The 26,570-nt window shown below is 44.3% G+C and overlaps 1 protein-coding gene across 1 annotated transcript; it reads left to right on the top strand.

Annotated features, from left to right (window-relative positions):
- Positions 1-3,662: 3,662 nt before the first annotated feature.
- On the top strand, positions 3,663-25,336 carry LOC142131530 (uncharacterized). Its single transcript, XM_075194402.1, has 5 exons — positions 3,663-3,684; positions 17,154-17,167; positions 20,235-20,285; positions 20,470-21,355; positions 25,260-25,336. The coding sequence occupies exons 1-5, from the start codon at positions 3,663-3,665 to the stop codon at positions 25,334-25,336; spliced, it is 1,050 nt and encodes a 349-aa protein (XP_075050503.1).
- Positions 25,337-26,570: the final 1,234 nt, after the last annotated feature.

Below are 26,570 nucleotides of genomic sequence, written 5' to 3'. Positions count from 1 at the left end.
CACCCTACTGAAAAATGGGGTGTAATATGTGTGAATCTGGGCACGATTTGGGTGGTTTGACGGTATGACTGTATACGTCCTGATTTTCCAAACAGAAATGTTGCGTGTGGCAGACTAGGGGGTATATTTACTAAACGGCGGGTTTGAAAAAGTGGATATGTTGCCTATAGCAACCAATCAGATTCTAGCTGTCATTTATTTAGTGCATTCTACACAATGAAAGCTAGAATCTGATTGGTTGCTATAGGCAACATCTCCACTTCTTCAAACCCGCAGTTTAGTAAATCTAGCCCTTGGTCCCCGTATTTCTTCTAATGAGTTAAAACATCTAGGGATAAATGTACCATACAAGGCAGCGCCGCTTTAAATTTAAGCTGCTAAGACGCCGATCTCCCGCTAGTTGAGAAAACCGGGGTATGATATATTTACCCCCTAAAGTGAAAAAAACTGAATATTTTTTAGAAACACATTATAATAATCTTTAAAATAAATAATAAAAAAAAACTGCTAAAAATGTTATACCGAGCAATATATAAATAAAATCTAAGTGGAATCATGCTATCACAGGTAGGCAGAGGGAAAAAAAAACCAAAATAATTTCTTTCTTCCGAGTTTATGAATATTATTATGTGCTGATAGACAAGTAGATATTGACTGTTTAAGACAATTAAAGGTATTTTAATATGTTTTCATAACTTAACAAGTAATCATAATGTGTCCAACCATAACATACATATTAATGTAATAATCTCAATTTCTACTATGAAGGCAATTTATTATCTAAGCAGATATCATTTTCATTTTATTGACGATGAGTTGCTTAAACAGTGTATCCTTTGGATTGATTGATTTGTCTGAGTTCACACAGAGATGTAATTAAAAATTATCTGGCTAGGGACAGTTGTGGGCTGCCGATCACCATTATTGATAAAAGCAATATCATTTAAATCATCCTTGTTAACACTGATGCATGAGTAGTAAGAAAAGATCTAGACACATTTTTTTCTCTGCTAATATTATTTGTCTTTATTTTAAATTATTACGTTATATGTCTTGAAATGTGTACAATTAATGACTGATAATATATTACTTGTACATTATTCATTTGCTGTTTTAGATTAATTGGACTGTAGTAATTCATTAATTTGATTAGTCTATAAGAAAAATGCAATATATTACATTCTGATTGGATATGTTTTATACAAGGTGACATTTTAATTAAATGGAGGGAAATTAAGAATGGGATTTCAATGAATTCCCAAATATGTCTTTTATGAGTGATGTGATTGAAAAAGTTCTGTTTATTCTGAACCGGATTTAGAAGGCTTAACTTGGAATCCAATTTGTTTCATACTTCAATTCCAGGAGCAGATTGGATAGATTTCTTAAACCTTCTAAAAAGAAAAAGTGGAGGTGCCCATTGCAAACCATCAGATTCTAGCATTCATTTATCTAGTGCATTCTAGAAAAAATAGCTGTAAACTCATTGGTTGCTATGGGCAACGCTTCCACTGGCCGCTACATAAAATAAAACCCACTATAAAATATATGTTGCATACAAGTGTCTCCCTTGCAATTCATTTATTTTACAGAAAACAAATGTTTTATATAAGAAAGTTCACCTAAAAATGTAATAAGTACAATTAGAAGGTGCAAAATGTGTGCACTTAAAAGTATACTAACATTATTATAGTTGGTGCAATCTTCAAGTGTGCTTGTGGACTGAAAATGTCAGTGTGCCCTCTGCATTGCAAGGACTACCCCTAAAGATGCACACTCCTCTCTTTTATCTTCTTTCAATCATCTTATTTTTGCACTGCAGTGCAAAACTAGATGCATTGGTGCATCACATAAAAAATTTCCCTTATTGCTCCCATTTCCTCCTATTAGTATAGTAGGTGCAAGCTTCTGCTATTTTGCAAAAGCCACCTTGCTCTGAAAACCCATGCATTTTGATATAAAAGAAAAGTTTGCATTGCCCCTCAGCCATATGGTGCTTTATAATGGTGTCATGTGGGTGGCAGTTGGAGATGGCTGCACTTTAGATCAGCTATGTGCCCTACTTCTCACATAATCACAAACATAAAACATCTAAAAGATTGTGAAGACAGTGGGAAAATATTTCAGTGGGGCCAAGGATTGTCATCTCACCTAGGACAAGGTTGTTTAGAAGATCTTCTGGAGTACCATCTCAGTTCAGCTCCTGGGCCCAATGAGTTTAACTGCCATTGCTGTTGCCATCTCTAATCAACCTTTAGTGATCTCTGCAGCCTACCTGGTGACAGTAGCTGCACTGAACATGGGGAACAACTGCCCTGGCTCCTTTTCCAGCAGAGAGCTTGACACTAAAGAAAAACACTGTTCTTTGCACAAATACTTCAAACTAACAGACAACCACTAGAGTGCCTGTGTAGCATTAAGGCAAAATCCTCCTCTACAACCAGCAGGGGAAGGATGCTCAGCTGTGATGGATGTTGGGGGACAGTTGAGGTTGCTAATGGCATACTGTATTAGGAATTCTGCATCGACTGGTTCATGTTTCGGGTCTCTGCTGTCTCATCATTCCAACTGTGCTGCACCACCATTAGTTGCACAGAAATGCAATTTCACAATTGACTTCTAACAATAGACACCCACCCACAAGTTGATATTCTGCTATCTTGTGTATCCTGTGTTCCCTACATCACTTATTTCACAAGCTCACAGGGGCAGGGCCATCTTTACCTTCTGTTACATGTAATTTGTGCCATAATCTCCTCAATATACAGCGCTGCATAATGTGTTGTTGCTTTACAAATAAAAAGATAAGATAAGAAGAAGAATACATAATTGCGGCTCTCTGACCGCACTAGCCACAGCTACTGTAACTTTCCATTGGTTATGACAACTTCCAGTTATATTTACTGCTTTAGAAAGGTTAAAGAGATGGAACAGAGTCTGCATCTGTAGAGTCTCTCTTGAATTTATTTTCTTCCAGCTATTAAACTTGCAGTGGCTGGGACACACTTTACCTACTTTCTCCAATTCTTAAGAAATGTGAGCAATTAACAGGACAGAATACATTAAACCCTATATTTAGCTAATTGTATATGTTCCTATATTATTATATACTGAGAATTGTTATAACCAGCAATAGAATAATTCTACCTTAAAGCAACAGGGATATACAGAAAAAAGGAAAATTTATAAACTAAAGATCTATTTTAAGCAAGTACTGCTCTTTGCAGAGACAATTTCCTGGGTTTACGAAAATTGTGGATAATTTTTTATTTCTTTCTAGCATAGCATTATATTGTTTAGACATAGTTGAATTACATTAGCAATGCAGTTGTATGTTTTAAAATGTTGTGAATTTTTTGCCTATGTGATCCAGTTTATACAAACATTATGCATACATTATCATATTTTCATATTTTTAAAAAATTACATTGCATGCTTTTTATACTGATTTAGTTTTTTTTGTAAAACAGAAAAAATGATACAGAACCTTAAAAAGTTTAAATATTAGGACGGACCAATCATTTTTAGCTGTAAGTATGTTTTGTCTATTATGTGTAATTTCAAAGAGGACCAAAAAGCTACAATGCATAATGACATTTTTCACAATATTGCCATACAGAATGGAGTTCCATGGGTAGAAGAGGCCGAGGTTGCTGGCCAGGATGAAGATGACGTTAATCCCAGGTACATGTGATTTCATCTTACCTTACATGTAAGTACCTTTTGGGTTTATTTAAAATGTAATGCTTACAAAAAACAAACAAATGACCAAGAAAACCATTGTTTTAAAAAACATTGCATTTAGCGAAACAAGCAATGGCCCAATGTTAAGTGTACTGCTTGATTGTAGCTTCATCCATGTCACCCAAGCAGCAGGTGCCATGGAGGCGGGAGGGGCAACAGGTGCCATAGGGGCAGGAGGAATGCCACTTTGATTTCCAATATAAGTAATAATGGCAGCAGTCAATCTCTCAAAACTGGTATGAATGATTGTAAACGTGTTTCTTTATGTGACTATTGTTCCACATTGGCAAAGACAGAAACTTAATATATTTATATATAAATTAAAAACTTTATTTTCATTTGGACATTTTTTATAAAAAGATAATAGCTTTTATTGTTTCTGAAACTCACTTTCACACATCTCACCTGCTATTCTGTCTGGGATTGTGGTTTCCATTGATTACCGATACCTCTTGTTCCTCTTCTCTCTGACGCCATTTGGCCAGCAGTTGCTGCACATGTGCAAGCCTGGCACTTTTCAAACTTCTCCTAGATTCACATTGACTGACTATAGTTCAGTTCACTATTTAATGCACTTCCTCCTATCTTCTGTTGTCAGATCTTCAGGTCTCCTTCTCTGTGAGGACGCAGTTCTTTCTGACTCCTGTCATTATCTATTAGTACCGTTTGTATTCATGCTGTTCCACTATCAAGTCCTGTGGCTAATCTGCAGAACATTACACATCATTATCTATCCTGCTTCCAGGCTATACTGCCCATCAGGACCTCAGCGCTTCAGGTCCCTGCAGTTATCACTTCTCTATTGTACTTGTGTTACCTGTTCCACAATCAAGACCTATGGTTAATCTGCAGAACATTGTGCATCCTCATCGAACCTGCTTCCAAGCTATACTGCCCATCAGGACCAAGGCGCTTCAGTTCCCTGCAGTTATCACTTCTCCGTTGTACTCGTGTTACCTATTCCACGGTCAAGACCTGTGGCTAATCTGCAGAACATTGTGCATCATCATCAATCCTGCTTTCAGGCTACACTGCACACTGGGATCTTAGACACTACTTCTCAGTCTTGTGGTCTGCAGTAATAGAGCGCACTCTGTGGGTTGGTGTCCTCTATTCCACAGGTATATTCTGTAGAACTAGTTGTGTTTTGTCTCCACACCAAAAGGAACAATTGTGTGTCTTTGTTGTGGATCAGGCAGAGAGAGTGTTAGTTTTGCTGGTCACACATTGAGTTCTGCAGCTCTGCAAAGTGTTTCAGGCCTAAGATTCCTCATATTCGGCCCAGGAACATTGTCCACACACAGACACCTCACTCCGCTTCCATGCTGGCTGTGTTCAGCAATCAGACAATGAATGAAAGGCTCAGCCCTTTGTAAGCAATAACTAGAAATCTGCCCATTGCCTGTACTTTCCCTCATTTCCTCCTCCAATCCTGGTGCCCAGGCGGAGGCAGGGGGGGGATTAGAAAGGAAAACAAGAGGGAGGGGAGAGCTCTAAACATGGACAGAGCAGCAGCTGCCACACAAGAAAGCCAGCTGTCCCTGTGTGTCTGAGAGCAACGGCGTTACCTGGCCAGCCGCCTGTACAGCCCCCCCCCCTACACTGTGTGTGTGTGTGTGTGTACAGCCCCCCCCCTACACTGTGTGTGTGTGTGTACAGCCCCCCCCCCCAACACTGTGTGTGTGTGTGTACAGCCCCCCCTACACTGTGTGTGTGTGTGTACAGCCCCCCCCCTACACTGTGTGTGTGTGTACAGCCCCCCCCCTACACTGTGTGTGTGTGTGTGTACAGCCCCCCCCCAACACTGTGTGTGTGTGTGTGTACAGCCCTCCCCCCCAACACTGTGTGTGTGTGTGTGTGTGTACAGCCCCCCCTACACTGTGTGTGTGTGTACAGCCCCCCCCCCTACACTGTGTGTGTGTGTACAGCCCCCCCCTACACTGTGTGTGTGTGTGTGTGTACAGCCCCCCCCCCCCAACACTGTGTGTGTGTGTGTACAGCCCCCCCCCTACACTGTGTGTGTGTGTACAGCCCCCCCCTACACTGTGTGTGTGTGTACAGCCCCCCCCCTACACTGTGTGTGTGTGTACAGCCCCCCCACCAACACTGTGTGTGTGTGTGTACAGCCCCCCCCTACACTGTGTGTGTGTGTGTACAGCCCCCCCCCCCAACACTGTGTGTGTGTGTGTGTACAGCCCCCCCCTACACTGTGTGTGTGTGTGTACAGCCCCCCCCCAACACTGTGTGTGTGTGTGTACAGCCCCCCCCCCTACACTGTGTGTGTGTGTGTGTACAGCCCCCCCCAACACTGTGTGTGTGTACAGCCCCCCCTACACTGTGTGTGTGTGTACAGCCCACCCCCTACACTGTGTGTGTGTGTGTGTACAGCCCCCCCCCAACACTGTGTGTGTGTGTGTACAGCCCCCCCAACACTGTGTGTGTGTGTACAGCCCCCTACACTGTGTGTGTGTGTGTGTACAGCCCCCCCCCCCTACACTGTGTGTGTGTGTGTGTACAGCCCCCCCAACACTGTGTGTGTGTGTGTGTACAGCCCCCCCTACACTGTGTGTGTGTGTGTGTGTACAGCCCCCCCAACACTGTGTGTGTGTGTGTGTGTACAGCCCCCCTACACTGTGTGTATGTGTGTGTGTGTGTGTGTACAGCCCCCCCCTACACTGTGTGTGTGTGTACAGCCCCCCCCCAACACTGTGTGTGTGTGTGTGTACAGCCCCCCCCCCAACACTGTGTGTGTGTGTGTACAGCCCCCCCCTACACTGTGTGTATGTGTGTGTGTGTGTGTGTGTGTGTGTACAGCCCCCCCCAACACTGTGTGTGTGTGTGTGTACAGCCCCCCCCAACACTGTGTGTGTGTGTGTGTACAGCCCCCCCAACACTGTGTGTGTGTACAGCCCCCCCCCTACACTGTGTGTATGTGTGTGTGTGTGTACAGCCCCCCCCCAACACTGTGTATGTGTGTGTGTGTGTGTGTGTACAGCCCCCCCCCCTACACTGTGTGTATGTGTGTGTGTACAGCCCCCCCAACACTGTGTGTGTGTGTGTGTACAGCCCCCCCACCAACACTGTGTGTGTGTGTACAGCCCCCCCCCTACACTGTGTGTATGTGTGTGTGTGTGTGTGTGTACAGCCCCCCCCAACACTGTGTGTGTGTGTGTACAGCCCCCCCCAACACGGTGTGTGTGTGTAAAGCCCCCCCCCTACACTGTGTGTATGTGTGTGTGTGTGTGTGTGTACAGCCCCCCCAACACTGTGTGTGTGTGTGTACAGCCCCCCCCTACACTGTGTGTATGTGTGTGTGTGTGTGTGTGTACAGCCCCCCCCAACACTGTGTGTGTGTGTACAGCCTCCCCTACACTGTGTGTATGTGTGTGTGTGTGTGTGTACAGCCCCCCCAACACTGTGTGTACAGCCCCCCCCCCCTACACTGTGTGTATGTGTGTGTGTGTGTGTACAGCCCCCCCCAACACTGTGTGTGTGTGTGTGTGTACAGCCCCCCCTACACTGTGTGTGTGTGTGTGTACAGCCCCCCCCTACACTGTGTGTGTACAGCCCCCCCAACACTGTGTGTGTGTGTGTACAGCCCCCCCCAACACTGTGTGTGTGTGTACAGCCCCCCCTACACTGTGTGTATGTGTGTGTGTGTGTGTGTACAGCCCCCCCAACACTGTGTGTGTGTGTGTACAGCCCCCCCCAACACTGTGTGTGTGTGTACAGCCCCCCCCCCTACACTGTGTGTATGTGTGTGTGTGTGTGTGTGTGTGTGTACAGCCCCCCCCAACACTGTGTGTGTGTGTGTGTGTGTGTGTGTGTGTGTGTACAGCCCCCCCCCTACACTGTGTGTATGTGTGTGTGTGTGTACAGCCCCCCCCAACACTGTGTGTGTGTGTGTGTACAGCCCCCCCCTACACTGTGTGTGTGTGTGTACAGCCCCCCCCAACACTGTGTGTGTGTGTGTGTACAGGCCCCCCCAACACTGTGTGTGTGTGTGTGTACAGGCCCCCCCAACACTGTGTGTGTGTGTGTGTGTGTGTGTACAGCCCCCCCCCCAACACTGTGTGTGTGTGTACAGCCCCCCCCCAACACTGTGTGTGTGTGTATGTATGCAGGGCCTGATCAACCACTAGGCTGACCAGGCTGCAGCCTGGGGCTCTGGGTCCCGGGGGGCGCGGCACTGTGGGTATTTTTTTTCTTCATTCATTTTTTTTGGGGTGGGGGAGGGTGGGGGAGGGGGGGGGGTCGCCGCGGGGGGGTGGAGGGCTTGATGATCAAAAGCATTGGTGGTCAGTGGTTAGCAACACACAGCCAATCGCCAGGCTGCCTGTTGCTGTGCAGCAGACAGGAAGCAGGACGTCTTCACTTCCTATCTGCTGATCTGAGGAGAGGAGCGACGCTGGCACAACTATGGGTAAGTGAAGGGGGGAACTGCCCTGCATATCTATAGGGAGGGGGGGGGAACTGCCCTGCATATCTATAGGGAGGGGGGGGGAACTACACTGCATATCTATAGGGAGGGGGGGAACTGCCCTGCATATCTATAGGGAGGGGGGGGGAACTACACTGCATATCTATAGAGAGGGGGGGGGAACTACCCTGCATATCTACAGTGTACAGCCCCTACGCTGTGTGTGTGCGTACAGCTCCCCCCCCAACACTGTGTGTGTGTGTGTGTGTGTGTACAGCCCCCCCCCCCCAACACTGTGTGTGTGTGTATGTATGCAGGGCCTGATCAACCACTAGGCTGACCAGGCTGCAGCCTGGGGCTCTGGGTCCCGGGGGGCACGGCACTGTGGGTATTTTTTTTCTTCATTCATTTTTTTTGGGGTGGGGGAGGGTGGGGGAGGGGGGGGGGGTCGCCGCGGGGGGGTGGAGGGCTTGATGATCAAAAGCATTGGTGGTCAGTGGTTAGCAACACACAGCCAATCGCCAGGCTGCCTGTTGCTGTGCAGCAGACAGGAAGCAGGACGTCTTCACTTCCTATCTGCTGATCTGAGGAGAGGAGCGACGCTGGCACAACTATAGGTAAGTGAAGGGGGGAACTGCCCTGCATATCTATAGGGAGGGGGGGGAACTGCCCTGCATATCTATAGGGAGGGGGGGGGAACTGCCCTGCATATCTATAGGGAGGGGGGGGGGAACTGCCCTGCATATCTATAGGGAGGGGGGGGAACTGCCCTGCATATCTATAGGGAGGGGGGGGGAACTGCCCTGCATATCTATAGGGAGGGGGGGGGGGGAACTGCCCTGCATATCTATAGGGAGGGGGGGGGGAACTGCCCTGCATATCTATAGGGAGGGGGGGGAACTGCCCTGCATATCTATAGGGAGGGGGGGGGAACTGCCCTGCATATCTATAGGGAGGGGGGGAACTGCCCTGCATATCTATAGGGGGGGGGAACTACCCTGCATATCTATAGGGAGGGGGGGGAACTGCCCTGCATATCTATAGGGAGGGGGGGGGGGGAACTGCCCTGCATATCTATAGGGAGGGGGGAACTGCCCTGCATATCTATAGGGGGGGGGGAACTACCCTGCATATCTATAGGGAGGGGGGAGAACTACCCTGCATATCTACAGTGTACAGCCCCTACGCTGTGTGTGTGCGTACAGCTCCCACACTGTGTGTGTGTGTGTGTGTGTGTGTACAGCCCCCCCCCAACAGTGTGTGTGTGTGTGTGTGTGTGTACAGCCCCCCCCCAACAGTGTGTGTGTGTACAGCCCCCCCAACACTGTGTGTGTGTGTACAGCCCCCCCCCCCCCCAACACTGTGTGTGTGTGTGTATGTATGTGTGTGTGTACAGCCCCTACACTGTGTGTGTGTGTGTACAGCCCCTACGCTGTGTGTGTGCGTACAGCTCCCACACTGTGTGTGTGTGTGTGTGTGCGCAACACGTGTTGAGAAAGAGCACGTAAATTGAGCATAGTTCAGACTGTGCACATCCAAGCTTATCTCAAGATACCTTTTATTTCAATCTGGGTGTATTACGCTCTGCTTAAACGTTACCTGACGTATACAGACACACAGAACGGACAGCAGGATACACAATGTGTATTCTGCAGTCTGTACAATAAAAGGTTATATCAACATATATAACTTATGTTATCAAAGTTAAAAATAACTGAATATTTTTATTTAAATATAAAAAAGTTTGTTTTTTTATATTAATTTAATAAATAAGGAAGATTTTAATGACTGCTGTAATATAATGCATTATATATTGGTTTATAGTATATCTCGTGACTATGCCATGTCAGTCATCACTATTATTTACAACTAACCTGTAGTGGGTGTAAATGGTGCTACTGAAAGGACTTGTGTTGGCTGCATCTGTAATGAACCAGGCAATTGGTGAATCGAGCTGCCATCCGGAGTGGGTCCAGACTGGCCAGACAGAGCATTGCTGCTCTTCCTGTTAGATAGACTCACACCCAGTGGTAGCCACCCTGATTCGCTCCTGCTCTTGCCCTCTCATATCTTCTCCATCTCTCCAGCCTCTCACCTCTCTCCTTGTGGACAAGACCCTCTCTACCTGCAGGCGTCACTGTTGCATAACTCCCACTATAGAACAGTTGAGGGGGGGGGATGAAGCTATTAATGTCGTGCGTGGATTGGTGTGCACAGAGGATTAATGTTGTATAGGGACTGATGGGAGATAGTAATAATACACATCCGATTCATGTAAGGACCTCACATTTTATGTGGCCAGTATGGTGGGACAGGAGGATATTTGTTCATTTTGTCTTTCCTTATGTCCTTGTAGCGCTTTTCTATAAATGTTATATTTAAGGGTGTCCATTGCGCTACAATTGCAAGGCAGCCATTGCGTGAACTCAACCAATTTTCATGCAATTTTCATGTAAATTCAGCTACTAGGGAATAGTGGCATGTCTGAGGCATGAGGCACCAAATAACTCATATATTAGCGATGTCACTGATCAACTGAATAGTGGTTCAGCCCTCCAATGTGTGTCTACCAAGATGAAAAGTCAAGGTGAAATCTCAGCTATTGATAGTCATGAAACAGTGCCTCTAGTGGCCACCAGGTAGAATGTTTAAATAGATGTTATAAAGTAACACACTGTATAATCTTTGGTCAATTTGGTCAAATCCACCTATCAAAATTCTGCTGCAGCTTTAGGTAGTCAAGGACCCTTGGTCCCCCCTAGCTCAAAAGTTTCAAAGTACTTTCTTGCCCCCCCCCAAAAAAAATTTCATTGATTATATCTTAATTGTATAACTCTTATTTTTCTTCACTGTCTCCATGTTAAAGTTAATGTCCATTTAAAGAATGCTTTTATTTTTGTATGTAATTAAAATTTTAAATCTCTCCATTTTTGTCCAGATTGAAATTTGAAATGATATGTTTAGATTATTTGTCATCTCAAGGTGTTAATTTCAGAGATAATTCTCCATAATTAAATACCAAGCAATGTGCTTTCAAGTGATTTTTCTGTAATTGTTAATCAATACTAATTCATGTTATTTCAATAGCCTACTAACTTGTGGAAAGCTGGCTTCATTTTATTCCCTCCCCAGAACATATATTATCTGCTCTATATTTCACTAATATATATATATATATAGTGTATATGTGTAAAAGTTCATTAGGTATTCTTATGTTTTGTGATTATCCCATTAAAAGTTTATGGTTTAGAACCAGAATAGCTTTTGTCTTTAATATGCTTTTTTAATATTTAAATGTCATTTTAACATTTTTTTAATTAGCTTTATTTTCGTTTCATGTTTAGTTGTGCTGATTAGTACTTTGTTTAAACATATATGGAGTTTTTAAGATGTTTGGGGAACTTTCAAGGTCCCTTACTACAGAGACCCTTACAGCAGCCAGCGATTTCAGGGGCGGAACAGTGAGGGGACTGGGCGTATGCCTGTAGTCAGTGTACAGTAAGGCCGTGCCAAACTGGAGCGCACACAGCAGCGTCTGACTCAAGCTTTGGGCATCTCTCTGGTACGTGATTTTCTGTTGTATCACCTGCACCAGCTACAGGTCAGGTGTAAGTGCTGATTACTAGTGATGACGGCTGTGTATACAGCTAGAACATGTGTTTGTAATCAGGAGCAACTGTAACAATGTATTTTATGTACAATGGACATTGATAACATCATGATAAAGTAAAAAAATAAATAAAAAAAGTAGGTTTGTTTTCACTCAAAAACATTTAACAAATTTGTCATTAATGACTACACTATAAACAGGTAACAATCATTGAATACTCCAGACCGCCGCCAGCCCACTAATGTGTAATCTGTCGATTTTGAGGTACCCATCCTATACAATTGTGTGTGCCAAGTGATTACGATTCTGTCCAGCCTGGTCATACACATGTATAACCTAACTGGGATCTCATCCTGACATTCTGTCATTTCCTCATTATATGTTCTACTAACAAGGTCAGAAACTACTAATACAGGCTTTTGAAAAAAAAAACAATATTGATTGTATAGATGCATTTTGCTAAACCAAAGAAGAACAGCAAAACTTTCTGTAACAGCTAGGACAGGCGGATGCTCCAATACAGACATTACAGGTCGTACAGATACAGACAGGCATATGCAGGGACAGCCCAGTGCAGCGTTTGTCTAGGGGTCTTCTCCACCTGCAGATTGCTTTACCTTATTAGCTTTTACATGTCTTCCTACAACTGTTACTAACTGTTCCCTGACTTTAATGCATAGTTGGCAACTTGTGTCCTGGGAGGCAGGTGGGTGTGTGGTGACGAGGCTCAAAGAATCATGTCGTTAGCCCCACCCCCAACGCCGGCATCACTTTTTTGGCCAATAAAAATAGGGGGTGTGGCCACAATGACGTGTAAAAGGCACCACTAAGCCCTGCCCCCTCCGTTTAATTTGCTGAGCTGGCCGGGAATCGGGAGAAATGCCTACACTCATGGGAGGCCGATCTGGATTTCGGGAGTCTCCCAGATATTCCGGGAGAGTTGGCAAGTATGCTAATGTGTGATTAAAGCTATGTTTTGGATTAGTATAAAGTCATCGGAAGGCAGGAAAACCATTTTAGCAAATTTCAGTATCTTGCGACTTTTGCTGTTTTTGCCAAGAAAAAAACAAACCGTGCTGGTTGTATAGAAGTCATTTGTGGAATGGTGTCACGTAAACTGACAAACGGTGCCTCTTATTACACTAGGACCTGATGAAACCACCGAGGCATAAGGGACCGGAAGCCACAGGAATGCATAACGATCTCAGTGACCTGCAGCCCTCTCTGCTCACACTCCTATCTCCCGATACAAGTATCACATAATGTTACTTTCATTTCTTCCAAGAATTAATAAATAGTCCGAGTCATCACCTAAATCTGCGGCTCAATAGATTCATTTGTAGGTTGAGTTTCCAGACCGTGAGCTCCACTGTCTGAGATAATATAACACGGCCTCTTGGCGCCGGTAGAATTTGAAACCAATGATTGTAAAATCCATTCTGTAATATCCAGGAACTGGGTACGTCCGTGTAGTGCTTTCTCTATATTTTATTTGATATTTGGTGACAGTTTGTCCATAGGATTGGCTGGCAGGTTATAAGGACGTGCTAAACCCCGCTGCAGGGTTTGTAATCACTGATCCTTCATGCTTGGCTAAACCCCATCACAAGTACATTATCCCCCCCTTTGTACGGCCAACTGCTTCATTGTCTCTCCAGCAAAACACACGAGCCCGGGACTATCACAATGACAAATTACTCCCTCCAGATAAAAGCCATGATGATCATTTTTAATTTCCTTTCTTCCCATAGAACTGATGATTCTGCTGGCTGTTCTGCCATTCTCCTGTGAGTCGCTGGTAAAAGTTTATTGTGTCTGAATAAAGAGCCCCCCCCCCCCCCTTCAGGGCTGCAAACCACGTGTCCACGAGATTGTTATACTGTCAAGGAGAAGATCAGTGCTCTCGTTTTATAAGTAAACCTAGATATCAGATAAAAACCACTTGGCCCATCTAGTCTGCCCATATGTTAACCTATGGTAGCCTCAAGCCCTATTTGAGCCTCAGCTCTTTATAAGGATATCCTTATGTCTATCCCAAGCATGTTTAAATTGCTCTACTGTATTACCCTCTACCACCTCTGATGGGAGGATATTCCACTTATCCACTACCCTTCCCCCAGTGTCAGTACATGTCCTCGTGTTCTAATACTTCTCTTCCCCCCAGTGTCAGTACATGTCCTCGTGTTCTAATACTTCTCTTCCCCCCCAGTGTCAGTACATGTCCTCGTGTTCTAATACTTCTCTTCCCCCCAGTGTCAGTACATGTCCTCGTGTTCTAATACTTCTCTCCCCCCCCAGTGTCAGTACATGTCCTCGTGTTCTAATACTTCTCTTCCCCCAGTGTCAGTACATGTCCTCGTGTTCTAATACTTCTCTTCCCCCAGTGTCAGTACATGTCCTCGTGTTCTAATACTTCTCTTCCCCCCCAGTGTCAGTACATGTCCTCGTGTTCTAATACCTCTCTTCCCCCCCAGTGTCAGTACATGTCCTCGTGTTCTAATACTTCTCTTCCCCCCCAGTGTCAGTACATGTCCTCGTGTTCTAATACTTCTCTTCCCCCAGTGTCAGTACATGTCCTCGTGTTCTAATACTTCTCTTCCCCCCAGTGTCAGTACATGTCCTCGTGTTCTAATACTTCTCTTCCCCCCAGTGTCAGTACATGTCCTCGTGTTCTAATACTTCTCTCCCCCCCCCAGTGTCAGTACATGTCCTCGTGTTCTAATACTTCTCTTCCCCCCAGTGTCAGTACATGTCCTCGTGTTCTAATACTTCTCTTCCCCCAGTGTCAGTACATGTCCTCGTGTTCTAATACTTCTCTTCCCCCCAGTGTCAGTACATGTCCTCGTGTTCTAATACTTCTCTTCCCCCCCAGTGTCAGTACATGTCCTCGTGTTCTAATACCTCTCTTCCCCCCCAGTGTCAGTACATGTCCTCGTGTTCTAATACTTCTCTTCCCCCAGTGTCAGTACATGTCCTCGTGTTCTAATACTTCTCTTCCCCCCAGTGTCAGTACATGTCCTCGTGTTCTAATACTTCTCTTCCCCCCCAGTGTCAGTACATGTCCTCGTGTTCTAATACCTCTCTTCCCCCCCAGTGTCAGTACATGTCCTCGTGTTCTAATACTTCTCTTCCCCCCAGTGTCAGTACATGTACTCGTGTTCTAATACTTCTCTTCCTTTGTAGAATGTTTCCCTCCTGCACCTTGTTATAACCCTGGATATATATGAAAGGTTCTATCATGTCCCCCCGTTCCCTTCTCTGCTCCAAACTATACATAATAAGATCTTTTAGTCTTTCCGGGGAAGTTCTGTGCTGTAGGCCATGCACCATTTTAGTTGCCCTTCTTTGTACAGTCTGTAATGTATTTTTATCCTGGAGATTTGGCCTCCAGAACTGAACACAACCTAGCGATAGTCACTCGACTGATGTTACAAATATACTGTATCCCTGTCATCTAATACAATTATAAGGACTCCGAAAATTGGTCTCTTATGCAATCCAAACAAATTAGCAAAAGACACTTCCTCCTGTTTTCAAACCTCTCTAAACAGTATGGTTCTGTATATATAATAGAAAAGAAGGGTATACAAACTATTTAGCTTAAATTAACATTAACCACTATCTAGGCTGCACCAGAGGCCATAATCACATCCACAAGCAGATACATCTACCACCCCAAAATAACCACAAGAGTTCTAAGTCTGGGCAGTGCCTGAGAGACGTACCCGTGTGTCAGCCGGTAGCGGTCAGTCCTCCAGCATTATCAATCTATTTCTACGTCATGTCAAGGCTTTTGATGATGCTGATTGGACGGGAACCCCTTCGCTTGCTATTTGGGAGGAACGAGATTTAGTTATTTTAACAAAAGAAAAGAAAGAGCTATTCTTTCTCTGCAGAGTGACTAAACCTCACCTACACACAGGGCCGGATTAACCATAGGGCTAACTGGGCTACAGCCCAGGGGCCTATGGCATCCAGGGGCCCCTTGAAAGTGCCCAGCAGCAGTATTGATCGGTCAGGGGTGCTCCCGGCACGATCAGTGCTGCTGAGCACTTTCACTGCGGTCCTTCTCCGGCGCGCTGTAGTCTCCTTACTGAGGAGATCTCGTGAGTCTCACTCACGGGATCTCCTCAGTAAAGAGCGTACAGCGCACCAAAGAAGGAGGTAAGTGGGGGGGGGGGCGCGGGCAGCTTGGATCACGGGGGCTTTGTTTTGCTGATTTCGCAGTCCAACAGTACCTCTATTGCTTCCACTATTTCAGCTCTCGATCATCACTCCAGTTCGCTCTGATTTTGTTTATCTCTCCATCTCTCCGTCCACTTCTATTTTGTTTACCTCCATGTCCCCGGAATTCATTGACATCTTATGAGGATTTTCTGCCTTGCGGAACGGCTCGTGAAGAAATAAATAAAGGGTATGAATTGATTATGTATGACAATCAATGTTGATAGACCTTGGTGTGTTTTATGCCGGTAGGAAACTGTTCTTGTGGGTGACTGAAAATCAATCTAGTAAGTCAACCATAGCTGAGCCAAGCATATTCTATTACTAGTTTGGGGATTACGGCCTGACATCAAGCAAATAGCTAATTTCTTTGTTCGTGTTCAAATCTGGTCCAGTGAGGGGGGAGGGTTATGGGCTGTGTAACGTCACATACTAAGGTGCTATATACCTTACAAAACTTGGTGCCTGCGATCTACATATAAAACGTTAGTTGTTCAAAAATATCCCAGATTCGTTCTTTTGTTTTTCGCCATTTTAATCTAGTTCACACATAGGAATATATTTACTAAACTGCTGGTTTGAAAAAAATTGAGATGTTGCCTATAGCAACCAATCAGATTCTAGCTGTCATTCTGTAGAATGTACTAAATAAATGACAGCTAGAATCTGATTGGCTGCTATAGGCAACATCTCCACATTTTGAAACCCGCAGTTTAGTGAATATACCCCTTAGCCTTAATTGTATGACTACAGAGATAATTATTCTGGGTAGCCTGAGAAGTATATTTTAGGATTGCCTGTACTTTATCATTTCTTTTAGTGATACTTTGGGATAACCCATACTCTTTCCCAATAATGAGTTTTGACTGCCATTAGGTGTCCCCAATTTTTTAGCTTTTCAGTTGCATTACGAACCGAGACATCTTAAATTGTGGGTTAAACCTAAGAAATGGGTCTTTTTTTTTTTTTTGCAATTTTTTTGTGCACTTCTATTTAATAAACTAATTAAGGCTAAGACATTGATTTCCTATTAATCTAACGCTATAATTAAGTGACAGATACTATACTTCATTTGCGCCCCTGTGCACTTTAGCTGCCCTCCATATGACAGAAATATTAGCTTCAGGATGAAACACAAGTGATCCCGTGTCTGAGACGTGCATGCTGCAGTAAGTACAAACAAAATACTTTACCCTTGTCCTAATAATGCAGCCACTAGGGGCAGTGTTGTATTGCAGGCTGAGGATAACATTGTCACTAGTTTGTGTGTGAAATTTAGACTGTAAGCTCCAATGGGGCAGGGACTGATGTGAGTAACAAATACTCTGCACAGCGCTGTGGAATTGTTGGCGCTATATAAATAAATGATGATGAGGAATAAGCTGACACTGAGCTTTGCAGCAGGTACACAAGAAGACATATTTGGTTGGCCTCTGTACCTTGGCTGTGGTTTATATTTTGTGTTTGTTACAGTCTCAGCTTGGAGGACGCTGTGGATTTTGTTGCATCTGAATTTCTTTCTTTTTCGTGGATGCCTACAATTTCTGGTGTAAAAGTAATTAGTTTCGGTCCAACGCCTTTAACGAGTCAATGATTTTACAACTGCCATGACGCTGGTAATGTAGAAACGGGTTAGAGAATAATACGCTGAGGGATAAGAAAAAAAAACACAATTTCTGCTCTTTACCCGCAGAGTGTTTGATCATATGTTCTCTCTCTTTTTATTTTAAATAATCTTTTTCATGTAATATTTGGAGAGGATGAGTTCCGAACATCGAAATGAAATTCTTCTCTCCGGATCTTTATACCCAGCCCTGAAAAGAAAGGCTTTACAAACTACAGTAATTACTTGGCAGAGGAAGAAATGCTTTTGGGATTTGCAGAGTCATTTTTTTTTCCTCCCTCAAGCAGTCATTTAACCTACAAAGCGAGGCTCAGTGTTCCTTGTATGCACCGTTTGTAATGTTGGAACAAATAGCACACGCCAAAGTTTAATGAGCTCCCAACTTGGATTTCCAAATATACATTTTGCGGAGTTTTGTCACACACACGGTTTTAAAAGGGCTTTTAAAAATGTTTGGCTTCAGGACGATTGTGGGAGTAATTTGCCACATGAAAACCCCAAGGTGTTTAGCTTGATATACACGTAGGCATTCTTACTGCAGATGCAATTTCTGTAATGATTTCACCAACGAGTGAAAGTCCTGATGAACATGCAGATTCCTGTGTACACACCTACACGATTTACCTTCAGATCTGTGATCTTCATCTCTCATAACCATCTGCTGAAAACAGACCCGCTACAGATATCGGCTTATATCGCTGGTCAGGAGTGCGTACACACTGCCACATTTGCCTGACATTGTCCCATCGAAGATCGTGATCTTTAGGAAGCTTAGAAAACCAAATCAAACGATACAATGTGCTGTGGTGCGATAAAACATGATTGTGAGAGAGTTTACACTGTTGCAATATCTGACCAAACGGTCATGAATTGTGTGATCTGTATGATAATTACATGAGTGTGTACCTAGCTCAAGAATATATTGTATAAGGTACATGGTCATTTCTGTGGAGGAGATGTCTGTACTGGAGAGTGACGATCGACTCGGTTCTACTCGTGTGCTCGGAATGATTTTGGCGTTGTTGGGGGGTATAGTTCTGCCGATTCTTTTGGTTTCTCTCTCCTTGTAAGAATATTGAAGAATACTTCACTCAGCCTCGATGGCTGTATAGCAGTGACCAATAGCTTACGCTCAGATAAAAAGTTTACACGTCATGTAAATTTCACAAAGTCCTGTCGCGGGATGGAAACTTTTGCATATTTTTGTGACATTGTTTTTAAACACAAACAAAACTTTATTTTCAGTAGCACAGAGGGTCGACATCACAATTTTACAACGATACAAATCACAGGATCACAACTGTGCTATTGATACACACGTGATATTGTTTTATATTTAATAAGCTGAGATTTCGGTCTTTTAAATGTGAAATATGTATGCATTGTACTTTCACAATGCAGGGTTGGCTGTACACATGTGTAAACATATAGTTCATCTTGTTTCGTTAGTAGGTCTCAAAAGCGTTTGGTCAAATTGGAAAGGCGCGGCTGTTTGGCGCTCATGCAATCGACCAGATCGTAATTAGTGATGTTGTGTGATGACCGCACACTGGGTCAGGATTCCATTATTGCCTAAACTTATTTTTTCACCAGTTGACAGATCAACGAACCCAAAAAGATGTTGATTGGTATCGATGGTCATAGTTGGTACAATATGCAACCAATGAATTCTGAAATAACCTAATTGTTCCGCAGAATTGCAGTGTGTATGGGCACCCAAAAGAAAATCTCTTACGCCAGTCACACATGACGCAGCAAATTTGGTTATTTTTGACCTCACTATGTGTGACCGCTGAAAATCAACTTGCCATTCACCCCCATCATCAAATGACCTCAACTGCCAAATCCAGCCATCATTTTTCTGTTCAGTTTGTCGTTCAACTGGCCACCGATCTTGTCGGACTAGGGCGGTACGGTGGCTTAGTGGTTAGCAATTCTGCCTCACAGCACTGGGGGGGTCATGAGTTCAATTCCCAACCATGGCCTTATCTACGTGGAGTTTGTATGTTCTCCCCGTGTTTGCGTGGGTTTCCTCTGGGTGCTCCGGTTTCCTCCCACACTCCAAAAACATATATGTAGGTTAGTTGGCTACTAACAAATTGACCCTAATCTCTCTCTGTGTGTCTGTGTGTATAGTAGGGAATTTAAACTGTAAGCCCCAATAGGGCAGGGACTGATGTGAGTGAGTTCTCTGTACAATGTTGTGGAATTATTGGCGCTATATAAATAAATGGTGATGATATTTACAGGTTCTGATTTTAAGGAAATTAAAATTCTGCACTAATTCAGAGACTTGCTGGACCCTAAAAGTCAATTCCTTCATATAATGTAGCTGAACCACGAGATTAGAACTGTTTTTGAACTGTTTTAGATCTATCATATACTTGTCATGTTTTATCAGACTCCTGTAACCAGATTTATTTAACTTGGGGGGGGGGAAATGTGGAGGGTTGAAGTTATTAGTTAGCGCCAAGCACCGAGTGTTAGGAATAAGAAGTATTGCTGTGTATTTCGGTTCTGTCATTTAAATATATTGGATATAATATATTTTTGTTCTGCTGTCATCCGTAATATCCTTCAGTGACTGATTATCTTCCATTTTCCGTTTCTAGGCTGTGGCTGGTTATTTTGACGTGTTATTCGAGAAGGATTGTCATACACCAGTAAGTACATCCAGACACCAGTCTAAATTAATTATGAGAGAGATTGTGTTGTGTTCTGTGCCCTGGGGTGTTTGGGAATGCGGTGTGTTTTGTTGTTGTAAGCATTTAAAGTGCGTGTACTTCATCATGTAATAAAGTAATGTAGCGTGATATTACAAATACTGCTCTCAATCTGTGTCAATAGGTCTCATTCTCCACCAGCCCCAAGTGCAAGGAAACCCACTGGAAGCAAACCGTGTTCCTTCTGGAGACGCCCATTGTGGTTAATGCAGGTAATATTACAGGACTTTTAGATCGATGTTTTGGCAAGTTAAAAGTTTATATTAATGTGTTCACATCTACTCCTCTCACTCTGTCACTGACACCCTGGCTGTACCATTGTTTGCCCTCCCTGCAATACCCTCGCTCCCATACCATCCACCCTCCCATATCTTCCCTCCTTTCTCTATACCTCCTCTCCATTCTCCCAACTCTTCTCCTCTTCTTCTCCCTCCCTGCCCCCATTCTTCCCCACACCTGCACCCCCCTCTTCAACCTCTGTCCTCTTCCTTCTCTTTTCCCTCCATTTTTCCCTAGCTTCTCCTTCTCTCTCTTCCTCTGCCTTCACCTTCCCTCCTCCTCTCCCTTCTCCTTCCCTTTTCCTCCTCTCCCTTCTCCTTCCATCCACCTCTCCCTTCTTCTTTCTTCCACCTATCCCTTCTTCTTTCTTCCACCTATCCCTTATTCTTTCTTCCACCACTCCCTTCTTCTTTCTTTCACCACTCCCTTCTTCTTTCTTTCACCACTCCCTTCTTCTTTCTTTCACCACTCCCTTCTTCTTTCTTTCACCTCTCCCTTCTCCTTCCCTCTTCTTCCTCTCCCTTCTCCTTCTTTCTTCCTCCTCTCCCTTCTCTTCTTCCTTCTCCTTTCCTCCTCCTCCTTCCCTCTTTTTCCTCTCCCTTCTCCTTCTCCTTCCCGCTTCCTCTTCTCCCTTCTCCTTCCCTCTTCCTCCTCTCCCTTCTCCTTCCCTCTTCCTTCTCTCCCTTCTCCTTCCCTCTTTCTCCTCTCCCTTTTCCTTCCCTTTTCCTCCTGTCCCTTCACCTTCCCTCTTCCTCCTCTCGCTTCTCCTTCCCTCTTCCTCCTCTCGCTTCTCCTTCCCTCTTCCTCCTCTCCCTTCTCCTTCCCTCTCCCTTCTCCTTCCTTCTTCCTCCTCTCCCTTCTCCTTCCCTCTTCCTCCTCTCCATTCTCCTTCCCTCTTCCTCCTCTCCATTCTCCTTCCCTCTTCCTCCTCTCCATTCTCCTTCCCTCTTCCTCCTCTTCCTCCTCTCCCTTTTCCTTCCCTCTTTCTCCTCTCCCTTTTACTTCCCTTTCCCTCCTCTCCCTTCTCCTTCCCTCCACCTCTCCCTTCTTCTTTCTTCCACCTACCCTTCTTCTTTCTTCCACCACTCCCTTCTTCTTTCTTCCACCACTCCCTTCTTCTTTCTTCCACCTCTCCCTTCTTCTTCTTTCTTCCATCTCTCCCTTCTTCTTCCCTCTTCTTCCTTTCCCTTCTCCTTCTTTCTCCCTCATCTCCCTTCTCCTTCTTTCTCCCTCCTCTCCCTTCTCCTTCTTTCTCCCTCCTCTCCCTTCTCCTTCTTTCTCCCTTCTCCTTCTTTCTCCCTCCTCTCCCTTCTCCTTCCCTCTTCTTCCTCTCCCTTCTCCTTCTTTCTTCCTCCTCTCCCTTCTCCTTCTTTCTTCCTCTTCTCCCTTCTCCTTCTTTCTTCCTCCTCTCCCTTCTCTTCTTCCTTCTCCTTTCCTCCTCCTCCTTCCCTCTTCCTCCTCTCCCTTCTGCTTCCCTCTTCCTCCTCTCCCTTCTCCTTCCCTCTTCCTCTTCTCCCTTCTCCTTCCCTCTTCCTCTTCTCCCTTCTCCTTCCCTCTTCCTCCTCTCCCTTCTCCTTCCCTCTTCCTCCTCTCCCTTCTCCTTCCCTCTTCCTCCTCTCCCTTCTCCTTCCCTCTTCCTCCTCTCCCTTCTCCTTCCCCCTTCTCCTCTCCCTTCGCCTTCCCCCTTCTCCTCTCCCTTCTCCTTCCCTCCCTCTTCATCCTCTCCCCCCTTCTTTCTTCCACCTTCTCTTTCCCCCCTTTCTCCACTCCACTTTCCCCCCTCTCCACTCCTTTCATGGTCCCTTTTCTCCTACCTCCTACAATTTCTTCTGCTTTTATCCTTCTCTCCCCCCATCCCTTCTTTACCTGAGTCTTCTCACTCCTTTCTCAAAATACATTTGTTACCCATGTGCCTAACTCTTTCCTCCCCTCTCCGCTCTCCATCCTCCTCTCAACCCCTACTTACCCCCTGCTCCTTATCACTCCTCCACCTCCTACCCTTCTCTTCCCCCTCTGTCTCCCTGCTCCTACCATTCCTTCCTTCACTTTCCCTCCCTACTCTTTCCCTCTAAATTGTTACCCATGTGCCCATCTCTCCCTCCCTCACCCCTCCTATCTTAGAGACATTTTGTTTTATTCCTTTTCATCCTTCTCCTCCTCCTCCTCCTCCTCCTCCTCTCTGCCCCGTCTCTCTCTCCCTTACTACCTGTCATAATGGTAAGTGCCAGGAACATAAGCCCAGCTTGTCTCTATTCATTAATCTGACTGTCCCTCTTTGAGATGCCTGAAAATACTTTCCCTGTATATTACACTATGGGGGAGCTCAGTCTTAAATAAAGTACTTCTGTCGAGTCTGCCTGTCACAATGAAAGAGGAGCGATGTGTTCTGGAAGTTTATAGAGTATGCCACGGGAAACATAATGTGTTCATCCCACATGCCGATTCCGCAATGCAGTATTAAAGCTCAGTACAGCCGCCCCCCCTCTCTCTCCTTCATTCTATAGATCATATCAGTCTGCAGGAAATACCTGCCTGAATCCTCACACATCTCATCTAACAAACCGTCCTATAGCCAATATATTTCATCATCTCCCTCTGTTGATCTTAGTTTTACATCTGCGGTCGGAACCTTAGAAAACATCTGAACCACAATACAGTCTGTTTTATATATGAGAGTTTCCATTCAATTCCCACATATGTAATGTTATCAGGAACTTTTACATGCTTAAGGTACTTGAGGTAAAGCTTTGAAGGTGCAGACCATACTTTTTGTCTGTAAGCATATGTTAGGACATTGCAAGCAGTGACCAAGAGCTTGCACTCTGATAAAAAGCTTACATAATGTTCTGAAGTCCTGTCATGGGATGGAAACCTTTACATATACTGTGTGTGTGTGTGTGTGTGTGTGCATATGTATACATGTATGTATGTGTTTGTATGTGTATATATATATATATATATATATAATTTATTTAAACATTTTATTTGCAGTAGCACAGACAGTGATCACCACAATATTGCAAACATACAATCACATACAAATTACAGGGTCACAGTCATTGTATTCATACATACGTGACATTGTTTTATATTCAGTCATCTTGGATTTGAAATCTTTTAGATATGGAATATCTATGCCTTGATATCTGATGCAGGGAAGACTGTACACATATAGTTCATATTGTTTCATTAATTGTCTTTGGTGTTTTGCCCCTAATAATATCTATATACCGATTGCAGACTATGCTCTGTCTTATAGTGACTATAATGATTATATTATTATTATACATATCATGACCGTGCACAATCTTTCCCAGTACAGCTGGTGCACCGCACAGCCTGGAGTCACTGAATAACAAATTCAATGTGGAACCTTATGTTCTGTTAACGGGAATGTTATTTGCATCTTATTTTATTCTATAATAATGTACATAAAATGTATCGAGTGTGTACATCCAGCACAGGACTACAATTAAAAGTAACTTAAAAAAGCCCATTTGTTTAAGTTACATTTTGTACTTTCTTAAAAAGCAGGAGAGAGAAAGCACAAAATGTGTCTTATATAACGTGTGGACTCTGATGCTGTGATTTGTTGTTGGGACTAATATGAAATATGTGTCGTAGTCTCTGATTTAGTGTTTCCCGCTGGACCAGATTATCATGGTAAAGGTGTTGGACTATTGTCTGTGTCTGGACAATGAATGTCATTGTTTTGTTATTTACGTAGAGCTCTATAAAATAACTGCTTTTAAAATAGCCATATCTGTAAATTGTCCTATCTATAAAGGCATCAAAGTTTCCTCCAAGTGTACTTTGAGTGGTACATTCCCCTTGTTGCGTTCTGCTGATAATGTAACTAATGACGGAATGAGATATACTCCAAATGTCGACATCTGCTGTGAAATCTGCCCCATCATGTCCTCAATATGCTGAATACTTTCAGAGGAGCAACACGATCACCTGGTTTTGGCAGAGTGTTTGCCGGAGTTCAGGTTACTTGGCAGATTTCTGCTATAGATCACTATAGGACTTATTGCCTGAAAGATGGTTGGCGCATCTCGTGGGTTATCGGGAGTGTAATATGGCGTTTACACCTGGACAGTGGGGGTTCCAGAAGTGGCTGCAGAGTCTTGTTCTGAACGCTGCAGAGCCTTATAAATTCTGCTTTCCGTGAGCCTGATTCATTAAGGAACGTAAATGCCGATACGCGCCGTGTTTTGCATTCAATTATATACGCCAGAAAACGCAAGTGTATGCAATTCATCTTTGTGTGCAGCCTATGGGGCGGGTTAGGGGCTTAGGCACGTAGTCAGTGTACAGTAAGGGCATGCCAAGCTCGAGCACACGCTGCAGCATCCAATTTAAGTTTTGGGCATCTCTATGGTGCGTGTTTTTCTATCGTATCACTTGCACCAGCTACAGGTCTGGTGTAACTGCGGATTACTAGCGATGGCGGTCGCGCGTTCATGCTAAGACATGTGTTTGCGATCAGGAGCAACTGTAAAAGTGTATTTTATGTACAGTAGACATTAATAACATCCTGATGTATTTCATTGAAAAAAGTGTTGTTGTTTTTTTTGCACAATACGTTCGTTTTGCTGCCTAAATGAATTCACCCATTCACTGTAACAATAGACTTGACAGTCGGAGAACGCGTTTGTTTCATGCACGGCAACAAGCTGTTCGAGTCCTCACCAGCCCTCGGCTCTTAGGGATCATTAATATCCTTACACTATTTGTGTTGCTGTTAAAAGTGTCCCTGTGGTAATAGTACACTTGTTTTAAATTTGCATAAATCATGTGTGTAAAACCCTAAAATATAGTTTCGAGTTATTATATGTCTATTAATATTATTTGTTATTGCAAACGCACCATCACCAACTGTCAAATCAGGCATGTAACATATCTAATAACTAATGATATTGGTAATTGTTCAGAATGGTTGGAGATTTATCATAAATATTTATGACAAAGTCTATTGTTTGGGAGACATTTTACATAAAATGAAATAATTACCCATGCAGTGTGCACAACAATTCCGGCAGTGGAATGAATGTGGAATGCACTGAGGCAACCATTCCGGCAGTGTAATAAATGTGAAATGCACTGAGGCAACCATTCCGGCAGCCGGAATGAATGTGGAATGCACTGAGCCAACCATTCCGGCAGTGGAATGAATGTGAAATGCACTGAGGCAACCATTCCGGCAGCCGGAATGAATGTGGAATGCACTGAGGCAACCATTACGGCAGTGGAATGAATGTGGAATGCACTGAGGCAACCATTCCGGCAGTGTAATAAATGTGAAATGCACTGAGGCAACCATTCCGGCAGCCGGAATGAATGTGGAATGCACTGAGCCAACCATTCCGGCAGTGGAATGAATGTGAAATGCACTGAGGCAACCATTCCGGCAGCCGGAATGAATGTGGAATGCACTGAGCCAACCATTACGGCAGTGGAATGAATGTGGAATGCACTGAGGCAACCATTCCGGCAGTGGAATGAATGTGAAATGCACTGAGGCAACCATTCCGGCAGTGGAATGAATGTGGAATGCACTGAGGCAACCATTCCGGCAGTGGAATGAATGTGAAATGCACTGAGGCAACCATTCCGGCAGTGGAATGAATGTGGAATGCACTGAGCCAACCATTCCGGCAGTGGAATGAATGTGAAATGCACTGAGGCAACCATTCCGGCAGCCGGAATGAATGTGGAATGCACTGAGCCAACCATTACGGCAGTGGAATGAATGTGGAATGCACTGAGGCAACCATTCCGGCAGTGGAATGAATGTGGAATGCACTGAGGCAACCATTCCGGCAGTGGAATGAATGTGAAATGCACTGAGGCAACCATTCCGGCAGCCGGAATGAATGTGGAATGCACTGAGCCAACCATTACGGCAGTGGAATGAATGTGGAATGCACTGAGGCAACCATT

The sequence above is a fragment of the Mixophyes fleayi genome, unplaced genomic scaffold, assembly GCF_038048845.1.
Source record: "Mixophyes fleayi isolate aMixFle1 unplaced genomic scaffold, aMixFle1.hap1 Scaffold_35, whole genome shotgun sequence".
Taxonomy (NCBI): domain Eukaryota; kingdom Metazoa; phylum Chordata; class Amphibia; order Anura; family Limnodynastidae; genus Mixophyes; species Mixophyes fleayi.
The sequence above is the reverse complement of the archived record's forward strand: the minus strand, read 5'-3'. Positions and strand labels throughout refer to the sequence as shown.